This window comes from Neomonachus schauinslandi, chromosome 7 (assembly GCF_002201575.2).
Source record: "Neomonachus schauinslandi chromosome 7, ASM220157v2, whole genome shotgun sequence".
Taxonomy (NCBI): Eukaryota; Metazoa; Chordata; class Mammalia; order Carnivora; family Phocidae; genus Neomonachus; species Neomonachus schauinslandi.
Window position 1 is genome coordinate 31,976,399 of NC_058409.1, and position 14,052 is coordinate 31,990,450.

General features: G+C 55.4%; 2 protein-coding genes across 3 annotated transcripts; one reads left to right on the forward strand and one right to left on the reverse strand.

Moving 5' to 3' along the window:
* Positions 1-732: 732 nt before the first annotated feature.
* RELL2 (RELT like 2) lies at positions 733-3,077 on the forward strand. The gene is made up of 6 exons (XM_021701772.2): positions 733-1,026; positions 1,415-1,480; positions 1,580-1,646; positions 2,085-2,270; positions 2,543-2,918; positions 3,045-3,077. The coding sequence occupies exons 1-6, from the start codon at positions 843-845 to the stop codon at positions 3,075-3,077; spliced, it is 912 nt and encodes a 303-aa protein (XP_021557447.2). The 5' UTR covers positions 733-842.
* On the reverse strand, positions 2,914-13,467 carry FCHSD1 (FCH and double SH3 domains 1). 2 transcript variants are annotated; one of them, XM_021701771.2, is made up of 20 exons: positions 13,430-13,467; positions 13,099-13,196; positions 12,456-12,501; positions 11,989-12,056; positions 11,505-11,640; positions 11,282-11,418; positions 11,123-11,186; positions 10,195-10,323; positions 9,602-9,724; positions 9,324-9,419; positions 8,805-8,930; positions 8,294-8,398; positions 7,943-8,104; positions 6,951-7,079; positions 6,784-6,867; positions 6,490-6,607; positions 6,152-6,372; positions 5,283-5,370; positions 4,378-4,433; positions 2,914-4,249 (listed from the first exon to the last, which is right to left on the reverse strand). In XM_021701771.2, exons 1-20 carry the CDS (start codon positions 13,448-13,450, stop codon positions 4,184-4,186), a joined length of 2,073 nt encoding a protein of 690 aa, XP_021557446.1. In that variant the 5' UTR covers positions 13,451-13,467; the 3' UTR covers positions 2,914-4,183. The 2 variants fall into 2 exon arrangements, with proteins under 2 accessions (XP_021557446.1, XP_044772643.1); XM_044916708.1 differs by having other exon boundaries at positions 3,503-4,249; positions 11,505-11,646.
* Between the last annotated feature and the right edge of the window lie 585 nt (positions 13,468-14,052).

The window sequence follows — 14,052 nt, forward strand, 5'->3', positions numbered from 1 at the left end:
CTCCGCCCCGCACACCTGCGCTCCGCCCCCTGGTCCCGGGCTGGCGACCGGCGAAGGCATTTGGGAACCTAGAGCGGCTGCGGCGGCGCCCCCCACCCCCATCTCCTTCCCCTTTCCACAGCCAGAGTTGTCCGGAGCCAGCCGCCGCTCCCAACTAGCCCGCATCCCTCTTCATCCTTCCCTCCCCCTGCCTGCCGCGGCACCGGTATCTGCAGCCGGAGCCCGGAGCCGGTGAGGCGGCGAAGGGGGGAGGGGGAGGAAGCAAGGGATGAGCGCCGGGAGGGCGTCGGGGGCCCTGAGCCGGACTAGGACGTCCCTGGAGCCGGAACCGGAGCCGGAGCCGGAGCCAGAACCAAACCACCGGTACCGAGTGGGCCAGGTGGTGAGGATGGGAGGAACCGAAAGGGGTGGCGTTGTGCGGGCATACAGGCAGGGGAGGGGGTTGCAGAGGCCTGGCTCAGGCCGGCGCGGAGGAGGTGCGGACGCTGACTCAGGCGCGATTCTTGCGCCGGCCGCCTGAGAATTCCGTCCCATCTCGCTCTGCAGTGTCCTTGGGAGGGACGGAAGCGCAGGACAAGCTGGAAAGGGGAACGCTCTGGGCGTCGGGGAAGCAGGATCAGGGTCGTGGAAGAGGGCTTGCGCAGCCGCCGTCTGGCACCCCTGCCCCGGACCAGCACCCCTGGCACGGACAGCTCCTTGGTTGGGTAGGGGGGTGGGGCGGGACCTCAGAGGCTCGTCGGTTTCGGGTCCTGAGGACCGAATTCCTATCCCTCCCCCAGTCCCTAGCTGCAGCCCCCTAACCCCAGGAGGCTCCCTGGCCCGCGCTCGCCCCCCAGGGCCTCATGTCGGAACCACAGCCAGACCTGGAGCCGCCCCAACATGGGCTATACATGCTCTTCCTGCTTGTGCTGGTCTTCTTCCTCATGGGCCTCGTAGGCTTCATGATCTGCCACGTGCTCAAGAAGAAGGGCTACCGCTGCCGCACGTCGAGGGGCTCGGAGCCTGACGATGCCCAGCTCCAGCCCCGTGAGTGAGGAGCCTAGAACCTGGCTCAGTCACCTTTCTCCCATACCCTTCACCCTACACCTATTTCTGCCTTCCTGGCCAAGAGGCCAAATCCTGACCAAGCCTTCAGGAGGCTTAATGACGCTTTCTTGAGTCAGCAAGTGGGATGACCCCACCCTGAAAGCAAGCCTAGGAAAGGCAGCATGGATGGGAAGGGCCCACTGTTGGTAGTCTTGGGCTCCCACTAACTTTCCCATTTTTTCTGCCCTGACCCCTAAATGTTAACATCCAGCATGATGGCAAATAGACAAAGGGATAGGTCTTGAGCAGTAAGCCACAGAAGCCACCAGGTAATGTCCACCCAAAGCTGACTCATTTCCTGCTTCCTTGCCAACCTCTCATCCTTCAGCTGAGGACGATGACATGAATGAGGACACCGTAGAGAGGATTGTTCGCTGCATCATCCAAAATGAAGGTGGGTGTAGACTGGCCCTTTGCTCTCCCCAGCCCCGCTCAACTTTCTCTTGCCCTGACCTCCACCTCCACTGACTCCCTCTTTTCCTTCTCCCCTCAGCCAATGCTGAGGCCTTGAAGGAGATGCTGGGGGACAGTGAAGGAGAAGGGACAGTGCAGCTGTCCAGGTGAGCTGGAAACAAGGGCCAGCATGACTTAGCTTGCCTTGGAGAGTACCCTCTCCTCCAGCACAATCCTTTCCCAATGTTCTCGCATGTCTGGGGGGAGGGGGGAGGCAAAGCTGCCTATCCTATATGAAGAAAGAAGTTTTATAGAAATCTGAGTTCTTCAAACCATACTTCCCATCTGGGTATCATCAAGCCTGACATTTATCCCTGTGCCATTCCTTTGAGTTAAACATTGCCCTCTTTTTAGCAAACAACCCTGGGAAAAACAACACATGACAACTAAAATCTTAATATTGTGTTTATTAGATAAATACAAGAATGCTGGGGCCTGGGGAAAGTGGGGCATCTGGGGGTTTAAGAAGCTGAAAGAACAGGAGCAAATGGAAAAGGAAAGGAAATGGTAATGTCACTCCTGCTCCCTTCTTCCCTATTGTCCAGCGTGGATGTTACCTCCAGCCTGCAAGATGGAGCCCCTTCCCATCATCACACAGTGCATCTGGGCTCTGCAGCCCCTTGCATCCACTGCAGCCGCAACAAGAGGCCCCCACTTGTCCGCCAGGGACGCTCCAAGGAAGGAAAGAGCCGCCCCCGGCCTGGAGAGACCACCGTGTTCTCTGTGGGCAGGTGGGGATAGAAAGCCCCAGAAAGAGGGAGTTTGAGGTGGGAGCCCTGTGATCAGGCGCCTGACTCCAAAGGTGGGCCCCAGCTCTGTTCTCCTAGACTGTGAGCTACAGCAGAAGTCAGGCTGTACAATGTGCCCCATAATCTGGGGAGGTCTCCCCCCTCCCTCTAGGCCAGAGGGAAGTGGCCATGAAACCCAGGATGTCCCTGGTTGAGGGGAAGCCGAGCAGTCTCTGAGTTGTGGTCGTAAGCCCCAGTGTTCCCTCCCTTCCCAGGTTCCGGGTGACACACATTGAGAAACGCTATGGACTACATGAGCATCGTGATGGCTCTCCCACGGACAGGAGCTGGGGGTCTGGTGGAGGGCAGGACACAGGGGGTAGTCAGGGGTCTGGGGGAGGGCAGCCCAGGGCAGGGATACCTGCCACTGAGAGTGTGCCCCCTGAGAGGCCACAGCCCCTGGGCCTCGCCAGTCCCCCAATACAGAACGGAGGACTCAGGGATGGCAGCCTAGTCCCTTGTGCACTTGAGGGGAACCCTAGAGCCTCTGCAGAGCCCATGCTAGGGGCTGGAAGGAAGGGCCCAAGCCCAGGACTGGCCAGTCGAGAGGCAATTGGACAGCCAAGCAAACTGGACACCTCAGATCACCAGGTATGAAGGCATGGGCAGGGCTACGGTGGGCTCAGCTCTTATTGCCTCCTACCCTGGGTGCGGGGGAGATGGCACTTTTATGACCCACATCCTGTTCTCCCATTGTTGACCACTTCTCTCTCACAGGTGTCCCCACCACGGGGAGCAGGGGGTGTGTGAGGTGAGTCTGCTTGGGCCCCAAATCAGATAATCTCATTCTCCCACCCCCTACACTCCCACCCCCTACGTACACCACCTAAGCCCATTAGCTCGCTGTACTCCCAGGGATGGCCTTTGCTACAAAGTCTTTGGTTTAGCGGTGGGGAGTGGGCATGTGCTCCAGGAGACAGGGAAGGTCCTGCAGCCCCCGGGGGAAAAGCTGAGACACATCCTGAATAGGAAGCAACACTGTTACCCTTCCTCTCCTCCAAGGCTCCTTCTTCATTGTGCTGATGGGACTACGAGCTGGCAGGGCCAGGGGGTGGGTGGGCATAAAGGAGCTCCTTTCCACTGGACAGCACTGCCCCCCAGCTGAGGAACCAGCTCTACGTCCATCTGGAGTTGCATGGTTTCAGGCTGGGGGACCTCAGGAGAAGTCTCCCCACCCCCATCCCTCAGTCTCTTTCACTTCCCCTGCCTGCCAACAGGCCGCCTGACCCCTTCCCCATCACCTCGCTCCATTTGCTAGAGCGTGGCAGCTGGGAGCAGGCCCCTGCCCTCGGTGGGCCCTTAAAGCAATAGCACCTTAGGCCCCCTGCCCTCTTGGCACAAGAGGCCCAGGCCCTGGCTTGGGCTTAGTGCCCTTTATTCACTGTCAATAAATCCGCTCAGACCATTACAGCTGTTTTGCATACTGGCTCCAGCTCCTTTTGACAGGCCTGCTCCTGTCCCAGCCCCCAACCCCAGTGGCCATGGGTCACAGACCCGGTGGGGTGGGTCACAGAGCCAGGGTGGAGACACAGATGGGCTGGAGCCACTCAAGACTTTGGAAGATGGGTTCCAGCCCCAGAGATTTCAGAATATTTCACCACCCTACAGATGGGGTGGTGGCAGAAGAAAGAGGGGTAGTTCCAGCCCAAGAGATAGCAGAAGTATGATGGGGGAAAAGGAGTGAGTTCCAGCCCCAGAAATGGGGAGACGGAAAGTTTCTACCCCCGGAGGTGAGAGTGGAAATGGGGGAGACTGCAGCTTTTGGCTGTGTCACTCCAGATCATTGAGGGGTTGGTCTCTGACATCATAGGAATAGGAACAGCAGCATCACTGGGGGGACAGCAATCCCCCTGGCTTCAGGTGAGAGAATCTGGGTGGCCAGGATCCGGGGCTTTAGCTGGTGGGGGAGGCGGTGGACGCATCTGTAGAGAACACAGAGTCAGTACTCCAGAACCCTCCCTTGGGGATATCCCTATCCATTCTCTCAGCCTCGCAGACAAAACAGGACAAGTTGGAATGACACAATCTCCTCCAAGGGAGGGAACCTTACCGGCCTGAGTCGAGGTACCATCATGTCCAGGGGTCCAGGGCAGTCCAGGTCTTGGTCTGCAAACAAGAACCACAAGTCAGTCTTCAGGCTTTGTTTCGTTCATTGCTGCATCTCCTACACTTAGGACAGTGGAACTCTGTAAATATTTGATGAATTAATGAAGAGTCCCTAATCTTAGAGCCATAAAATCCATCCATCCATCCATCCTCCACTCTTACTTGGCACCTTGCTGAGAGGGGGAGATGGACTCACAGCACCCCTACTCCCAATGGCTGTCAGCAACCCGAGAGTGAAAAACCAACAAACACAATGAATGACTGAGTGCTAAATCATTCCAAGTGAACTATAGATGCCGGAGCAGGGGGTGCAGAAAATGCTCATAGGAACCTCTGGAATCAGGGAGGGAGACTTCGTGAAGAAAGTGGAAGTACCAGAAGGTTTTAGAAAAGGTGGGCATTCCAAGAAGGAAAATGATGACACAAACCAAGGCGTTGGCAGGATTCAAGAACATGAAAGGCAGAGGATGTGTAGTGGGAAAAGCTGGCTAATTTGTAAAATAATCTTCAGGAGAAAACAGCTGCTGTGGGCATGCGTACTATGGGCCAGGCACAAAGCTAGGCCCATCTTTCTAACTCTCACAACAACTCAGTGAGGTAGGGACCTTTCTCCTCACTCTGTAAAGGCCCAGGCAGGTTAAACATCCGCCCTAAACCACACACTGGGAAGTCACAGGCAAAGTCTCAACAACGCACTTGCCTCCCCTCCAAAGCCCAAGCTCTTCTCACCATCATGCTTCTGTGAGCCTGATGGAGGAGGTTCCTGAGGGCAGGCAGAGGAGCCAAGGGCAACCTTTCTCCTCCTTCCCATCTCTTCCCCTCCCAGGGCCCCCAGGGCCCTCTACTCACCCACAGGCAGCACAGGTGCAGGGGCTCCATCCAAGGCAGAGGTGGGCACAGGAGGTGAGAAGCTAGGAGGAGAAGGAGATGGCAGCATCTGGGAATGAGGGGCACACGGAGTTATTCCTGGCACGTGGGAAGGTTTCACCACCTTTTCCTCTCATCTCGCCTTCAATTCCTGTCCCATCACTCCTTGATTTGGAGAGCGGCCAGATGCTTCTATCCAGGTGGGGGCTTTAGCTGATACACACTTCATTAGCTAATATGTACTGACACTGTGTCCCAGACATTCTGTTAGCACTTCACATACACTCATTAACTCATTCCTCACCAGCATCCCACGAGGTAGGGATTTTTATGATTTCTCATAGAGGTGAGGCTCAGGTTAAGCCATCTGTCGAAAAGCATGGAGCCTTTTAGTGGTGGAGCCCCGACTAGAACCCAGCTCTCCTGACTCCCTCTCCTAGGCTCTTCCTGCTGTAACGGTAGGTACCACATATTAAAGGACCTCCTGTGGGTCACTGGGCTAAGGGCTTTACCTCCATATCTCTAGTCACGACAGTTGGGCTGCTGAAGTTGGTATTATGACCCCTGTTCTACATGTAAAGAAATAAGTGCAAGATTATATCACTGCCCGAGGCAATGCAATACGAATCTGAACTCAGATCTATCTAGCACTAAAATAGGACCACCACACTCTTATGAAGACTGCCTGAGTTTCCCTCTTCTCTGCCCAGCCAAAGGAGATTGGGAGGTCCAAGCCAATATAGGAAGTAAATCGGGAGAAGGAAAGGGGCATTAAGATGAATATGGGGTCTCACTGGAGTGGAAGGCTCAACCTAGAGGTGCCTGGGGACCCAGGGAGAAGGAAGCCTCACCTGTTCCGGGTCTGAGAGTTCAGGCAGTGCTGGGGGGCCAAGCAGCTCCTCCACTAGCAGGGAGGGGAAAACCCCCACATGGCCCCCGAATTCTCCCCTCCAGAAGCCATCATCCACTCCATCCTGGGCCCGGGGCAGCAGGCGGATAAGCGCCCCCTCGGGGAAGCTCAGCTCCTCTGCACTCTGTCCTGTGTAGCTATATAGGGCACGGGCCAGGAAGGCTGCAGAAGCCCAGGAGAGGTGGTGAGGGGAGTTGATGGGCAGTAGTGCCCCGGGGCCATGACACCTCAGGGCCACAACTACTCAAGGTCCCCTGACCCAGAATTTCCCATTCTCACCTGTGGGCTCTGCCCCTGAGGGATTGTCGCTGTCGTGGCCACTCTCAGGGAAGGAGAGGTCCGGGAAGTTGAGATACCGCTCAGGGACAAAGCCTGCCTCGCCGTGCTCGTTTCGAGCCTGTTCACCCAGCCATGTGAACAGATAGCAGACTTGCCTCAGCAGCCCGTGGCCCTAGCCCTCCTCCTCGGGCTTCTAGCTTTGTCTGGCTGGGTCCTTGCAAGCCACAGAGAAGTCCTTCCCATTGCCGTGCCCCCTGCCCACCACCAAGGTCAGATTCTAAGGTCTATACCCACCTTGACCCATTCATCAGCATCTCCCTCTTCTATGACCTCCAGCCACTCGCCCTCTGTGATGGTCAGCTCATCCTCATGCCCTGCCTGGGCCCCACAAGGAAGGATTCAGGACATGGCTGTCGCCCATCCCCACTTAGGAGATCCCCACCCCCATGCCCACCTGATACCTGATAGCTGAACACCACATGTGCAGGGCAGGGGAGGGGCCTAGTGGTCAAGGCTGCCGGGGCAGGCTCCTCAAAGAGCTCCCCTGTCTCCTCACATTCCTCAAAGTCAGAGAGCTCAGCATCCTCAGCCTGGAGGGGATAGAGAACAGACATCATTGGGGGGGGCCACTCTCAAGTACCCATTTTATCTCCCACGCCTCCATTCTACTCTTAAAGAACACCAATAGATCACTCCCCAAGGTGGTACCACCCATCTGTCCACCATGTATCACAAGCAAAATCACCACAGAGCAGGGTAACACCAACAACAATCGCAGAATTACAATACTGAGTGCTTACTCTGTGCCAGGTATGACGCTAAACATCTTATGTATAGCACCTCATTTAATCTTCACAATAACCCAGTGATATTTTACATAAGTGTATCACCTGTTTTACCTATTTTTTTTAATGTTTTAAAAAGATTTTATTTGGTTGAGAGCAAGAGTACGCACATCCATGTGTGCACACACTGGAGAAGGAGAGAAACAAGCAGACTCTGTGCTGAGCATGGAGCCTGATACGGGGCTCGATCGCACGACCCTGAGATCATGACCTGAGTCAAAACCAAGAGTCAGATGCTGACCGACTGAGCCACCCAGGCGCCCCCACCTCATTTTACTTAGGAGAAAACCGAGGCTCAGAAAGGTCAAGCCACTTTGCAAGATCACACAGCTAGTAGTAAGTGGAGTGGCCGGCACTTGAACCATGTAGAATCCATACTTTGAGCTTTAATTCATAATCGTCATCCTATATTCATGATAAAAGTTCACCGAGAACACTCTGTGTTACAAACTATGCAAGAAAATTATACATATTTCATTCCAGCCTTACAACAACCTCTTCAACTTCGGTACTGTTAGGATCCCCATTTTATAGAGTCTGCCCTACTCTGGGGAGATCTACCCTTTACCATCCTGGGTGTACAGGGGTAGGGAGCAAAGGGCACTCACCGTGGGAGAGAGGTCCCTCTGGGACAGCCGGGCCTCACTGAGCCGTCGCTCCTGCTCCACCTCATCCTGGGCCTGGGTCATGGCTGGCTTTAGCCAGCGCTGCACATCGAGGCCAGCTCCTCGTAGCAGGGCCAGCCGGGCAGCCCCCTTCACCTGGCTCACCTGTCATGGGGAAGAGAGATCAATCAAGGCTATGGACGGGCCTGCCTCTGGGCGGTGAATGGAACCACCCCAAACATGTCCACCTTCTACCTCCTGCCTCCCTGCTCCCCACCAGGCAGATAGAGAGGAGGAGGGTGTTGCATAAGGAGCTGGGATCTCAGGGGTCCCAGGCACAGGGCTACGCCTCACCTGTGCCCGCCGGATGCTCTCCCTCACTTCCTGCAGCCGCTGATCTATACCTGGAGCCTCCCGCTCTGGAGCCTGCTGTCGCCTCTGCTCCAGCCGCTGCAGCACCTGGTTGCAAAGGCGGAGAACAGAGGTGGGTAGAAATACTCTGTGGGACAACGGACTATGGACCTGGCACTTTGCTGTTGGCTTCACGTGCATTAAGTCACTTAATCTTCCTCATGAGGCGGGTACTATTATTGGCCCCACTTTAATGATAAGGAAACTGAAGTCCAGAGAGGTTAAGTCACTCCCTTACTTGGGGTTACATAACGAGGAAAGAACAGAGCAGGATCTGAACCCAGGTGGGTCTAGCTCCAAAAGCTGTGCTCTTAAATACTGTACCACACTATTGGCCTAAAATACCTTTCCTTCCCCTCCTGCCTGCAGCCCTATGACATCCCCCACTGACTCCAGGGTCCTCATCTCTCAGCTCTTCCCACCCACCCACAATACCTGCAACCCCCCACCTCACCCGATGCCCATGGTTCTGGATCTTGTAGTCTCGGGCAGCTCGGCTCGTCCAGCGCTGAACCTCCTTCTCCAGGCTATGGTCCCCTGCCATGCCTCCTGTGTCCTCCTCCAGCTCCAGGGCACACACCTCAATGAACAATGTACACAGATGCTCAGAGGAGGACCTGCTGTTGCCCCCGCTCTACAGTCTCTTCCTTTTTCCTTCTCTCCGTCCTAACCTCCAGGGACAGGGACAAAGAGGTGAGGACACAGGTGTGCATTCCTGTGGACACACAGAGAGTCCCCAAAATGGGATCTGGGTTGAGGGACAGAGGGAGAAGAAAGAGGATAGTGTAGTGAAGGGCCAGAAAGGTGGAATAAAATTTGTTTGTGTCCTGGTGGGAGGGAGATGAACTAGAGTTCTGAAACCCCTTCTCCACAGTTGAACAGTCATTAACCAGGACAAGGATGATGAGGGAGAAGGCCTAAACCACAGTCCCCTTTACATGTAGTTTGGTTCCAATGAACAGAGAAGTCTCACCTGATCAGTCCCTGCAGGCTGAAACTCCTGAGGCGGTGTAGGGGAAAATACTCCAGGCTCCTGAAGAAAGAGCTTCAGATCCTGCTCCCAGCTTACCTGGGGGTTGGAAAAGGTCGAAGTAGTCGCTCACTGGTTACCACTCCAAGCCTGTCCCCAGTCCCTCTTGGAAGAAGAAGGATGGGTGAGAATAAAAGGGGCAGACATGCAGTGGGTGGTCTGTACTGAAAGAGCAGGGTGAAGAGGATCTCTGGGGAGCTCTTATAGGGCACAGCCCTCACCTGGGAGGTTGCCTGCCCTCCACGGCGGGCATGCTCCAGGGCCATCTCTGCAGCTTCCAGCTCAGTGCGGCTTAGGAAGGTCAGGGGGTCCCTCAAGTGTTCCAACAGCTCACTGACCAGGGCCTGGAGAGAACCCCAAGATAATGACACCACCCTTCCCCCAGCATCTACGGCAAAGTAGGCTCTCTGCCCAGGTTTAGATGGGTGATGGGCATGAGGAATTGGATTGAGGGAAGGAATAAGACAGTTAACTGCTTCTAATAATAGGCCCTCATGTATGCATAGACCTTAACAGTTTAAAAAGCATTGTCACATCCATTCTCTCCCCGGAGCCCCATTAGTCCTATAAAGTAGGCAGAGCAGAAGTTGTCCCTAATGAGGCAACTAGGCGTTCAGAGGGGCTAAGTGTCCTGTACAATGTCATGCAGCCAGCTAGAAGCAGAGCCCAAACCAGAACCAAAGGATGTAACTTCTACCCACTCAAAGCAGGCTGGGTCCCTAGCACCACCCAGCCTGACAGTGGTAGGAAACAAGGAGAGGCTCTCCCACAAGGCAGAGGCAGGAGAGGCAGGGGTATCTGGGCTGGGACTGGCCTTGAGCAGGGCTGGCAATTCCTCCTGGTAGTAGTGGTCAAGGTGGGCATTGGTGGCCACCAAGTTGAGCAGGTACTCATTGCGGGCTACTCTCAGCTGCTGGGAGTACTGGGCTGACTGGGCAGACAGCTAGGAGGAGAAAACAGGTGTCAACAGGGAGCCCTGGACCCATGGGGTCCTTCTAAGGCCAATCCAGATCCAGAATGGATTCTCACATTATTGAGTGCTTACTATGCACCTGGCACTAGACTAAAAATTTTGCATACTCGACAACTCCTGCTCAAAATGCTCGAGTGGCATCTATGTCCATTTAAAACAAACTCCCCACTGCTCCTTACTGTGGCTTGCCAGGTGCAACAAGAGCTGGCCCCTGCAACCTCTCTGACCTCTTTTCACAGTGCCTGTCCCCTTGCTCAGAGTGCTCCAGCCACACTGGCCTTCTTTCAGTTCCTCGAGCCCACAAAGCTATTCCCACCTCGGAACCTCTGCACTCACCATTTCCTCTCCCTGGAATGTCCTTCCCCTAGATCTCTGCATGGCTGAACACATTCAGGCCATGTGTTCAGACAGCCTTTCTCTCTAAATTACATCCTGTTACCCTTTACCATAGCACCTTGTTTTGTTTCACTTAATCTGCTTGTTTCTTTACTTACTATCTGTCTGCCCCCCACCAGACCCTGAAGGTAGGAACTCCACAGACTCCTCAATAAATGCATAGTAAAGGAATAAAAAATAAATGTACTATTTCCACATTCCAGATGAAGAACACGAGACTCCGAGAGATCAAGTTAACCAAGGGCACACACTGAGGATGTAGCGGAGCCTGGATTCGTCCCAGTCTCTCAGATTTATGCCCCTGGGTTCCAAACCACTAGACTACTCTGCCCACCTCTTTCCCGCCTCCACTCATGTCCACATCCCCCCAAACCTTGGTGCTGAGTTTCTGGAGACTGGTCCGAGTGTGGAAGAGCCCGTGATCACTTCGGTTCAATCTGTGCAGGAAAGGGAGAAGAGTCAAGGTCAGGCCCAGCTGTGGTGCCTTGGCTCCCTTCCCCCAGCCAGGTTTCCCAACTCCCCATGAACCCACCTAGACTGGACATCAGCCGCCTTCTCCTGTGCCAAGGCCCACACACGTTCTCGCTGGCCATATAGCTTCCGACTTCGGCTCAGCTCCCGGATAGACTGCAGCACCTCAGCTTGCGCCCTCTGGAGGTTCTCTGCTCCCTAGGGGCATGGACACACACAGTCCTGACCCAGACCACTTCCAACCCCACGCCAGCCCTTCCTTCAGCCCATCCACTGAGCCATACCTTCCTGAGCACCTGCTCCTTGGCACTCCGCCCTGTGCCCCCTGCCAGGTCACGGTATCGGTCAGACGCCTGAAGCCGGGCTTGGCCCCCAGCCACGGTGGCATCCAGCAGGCAGCGCCAGGCACCAAACACCATCCTGCCTCTCCCCAGAGAAGGTCTGTGTTGAGGAGGAGAGCACTCCAAAGCTTCATGAGAGCCCCCCCCCCACCAAACCGAACACCATAGGAGACAGAGTGCTTTCCCATCCCCCTTGTCTGAGAGCCTATAATCGATCAGTGCATTAGCTCAGCCACAAGGATCACTCATGCCCTCCGCCTGCACCCACAGTGTCCTTGCTGGGTCAGCTCCTCTCTGGCTGCTGTGTCAGCTCTACCTGAAGCTCACATGCCCTCCCCCCTCACTAGCCCTTCACTCCCATAGGTTCCTGAGTTTGAGCTCCTCATCCCTTCTAGGGCCCCTGAACTCCCCCCTCGATGGGACCCACCTGCTGTCCATCTCCCCACTCCGGTGACCTTCCCTCTTCAGGAATGGCCCAGCCAGTTTCTGGAGTGCCTGGTGGGAAAGCCATCACAGACTCAGTTACCTTTCAAAGACTCTCACCAACTGGGAGAATATGAAATCAGAGTATAATAATGCCATTCACCAGATGCATATTATGTGCCACTCACTTTGCTAAGTGATTTACATGCATTAACCTATTCCATCCTTACAACAACCCTGCACGAAGATATGATTATTATTCCATTCTACAGAGAAAGAAATTGAGGCCAAGAAAGGCCAAGCACCTTGTCCAAGGTCACACAGGCAACAAGTAGCACGAGAGATCTGACACCAGTCTGCCTAATTCTAGGCCATTGCTCTGGACCAGAAGAGGAGTATGTGCAGAGAGACAATGCTATGTGTAAAGGAGGCTACAACAAAAGGGAAAGTCCAGAAAAAGGAGTCCCATACCTGTCCATATTCCCGTTCAATGGCTGCCCTCTGCTTGCTGTAGGACCTATGAAGATTAGAGGGGAAGAGTGGTGTCACTGTCTAGTCCTGTTCTCCCACCCTCAATCCTCTCCTCAGCCTGGGCAGGAAGAAGAGGGGAGCCAGGCCTAAAGTGTGAGTACACCAGGATGGAATGAGACTGAAGAGAGAGTCCTTGAGATCACCTCAGGCAGCCGCAACCCAGAACAACCTCACCTCATTGTTCCCAGCCTCGGCAGGATCCTCCCCACCCCTGGAGAACCGTCTCCGGGCTTGGAGGTGAGGACGGATGGGGGCCTGGATACATTCCAGCCTTCCAACAGGTCTGGAAGAGGGAGGGGAGATTCTGCCCCAAGCTTGATTGTGGGGCGGACGGAGTGGTGTGGAGTCAATGGGTTTGAGAGAGGGTCCCTGTGTGTTTCTGTGTGTTGGGTTAGGAGGAAGAGTAAGTCCTATCTGGTATCTGGAGAGACAGGCCGACAGTGAGGGCCGGGAATGGGCAGGTTGGAGAACTCTTCACCCCCTGCTTTCCCCTCCCCGGTCCGGCTCCCACCGACATCTGTTCGAGAAGAGGCGGGGCGCGCAACAGCGAAGGTGGGGGTATGTGGCGGAGATCAGAAGCTACCTGATGTCCTCCAGCAGATCGGCCTCCCTCTGCTGCCGGGTCTGAAGGATGCTCAGCTGCTCCAGGAAGCGAAGCTTGACCTCCTGGGCCGGCTTCACCTGTGAAGGTTAGAAGAGGTTGAAGACCCCTGGCGCGGGGACCTGAAAAACACTCCGCGCAGGGAGCGGTGAGGGGGCGGGACCGGGGAGGGACTGGGGTGTTTTCTGGGTTACTTCAGGGTTAGGCCCTGAACCTTTACAACTCCTCGCCCCCCACTGCGGGTCCAGTGCCCCCCTCAACTCCCACCATTCCCCCAGCCCACCAGGAGTCCCGATTCCCAGGACCAGCTCACTTTTCGGGGCGGCGGCTGCATCTCCACTCCGGCCAGGGGAAGCCACTCGACTCCGGAACTCGAGAACGCCCCGCCCACGCCAGAGCCCGGCCCCGGACCTGGCCCGGCTCCGCCTCCGTCCCGCCCACGCCTGGTCCGGCTACGCGCAGGGCTGCTAAGCGCGAAGGTGCCGCTGAGAAACCAAAGAAACTCCTGTTAGTGCTGCGAATACCCCGGAAAGGGTCCCGACCGCCGAGTGGACGCGGCGTCCGCTGCGCGGTAGGGGAACCCCAAGTTTCTGAGTCAAGACGCCTGGATTCTATTTCTAGTGGAGCCACTGACTCAGCCCGTAATTACTACTAATCACTCATTTACATATGCAGATCTCTGGTCTTCCGGTCCTCCCTCCAGCGCGAAGCGTGATGCTTGGCGAGGAGGAACTCAATTTGTGACCAATTTGTCACTGGATGCCTGAGCAAAGATGCTTCTGACAAGGGAAACAGGGCTGGTCTCAGACCTTTCCCAAATTCCCACAGAACTGGAAAAACCAGTGAGTGGTGCTGAGAAGATTGCCCGGAGCCAGGAGGAAACCAGTCCCAGAGGAAGACAGGTATGTCATGGGCCAATGGAAACTAAATGATACT

Bases quoted from the DNA above. Each gene is read 5' to 3' on its own strand.
- FCHSD1 (XM_044916708.1), bottom strand. From the start codon at position 13,450: ATGCAGCCGCCGCCCCGAAAA. The intron at 13,197-13,429 runs GTGAGCTGGTCC...TAACCTTCACAG, and splicing joins TGCAGCCGCCGCCCCGAAAA to GTGAAGCCGGCCCAGGAGGT. The intron at 6,868-6,950 runs GTATCAGGTGGG...TGTGGGGCCCAG, and splicing joins ATGTGGTGTTCAGCTATCAG to GCAGGGCATGAGGATGAGCT.
- RELL2 (XM_021701772.2), top strand. From the start codon at position 843: ATGTCGGAACCACAGCCAGACCTGGAGCCGCCCCAACATGGGCTATAC. The intron at 2,271-2,542 runs GTGGGGATAGAA...CTCCCTTCCCAG, and splicing joins ACCGTGTTCTCTGTGGGCAG to GTTCCGGGTGACACACATTG. The intron at 2,919-3,044 runs GTATGAAGGCAT...TCTCTCTCACAG, and splicing joins TGGACACCTCAGATCACCAG to GTGTCCCCACCACGGGGAGC.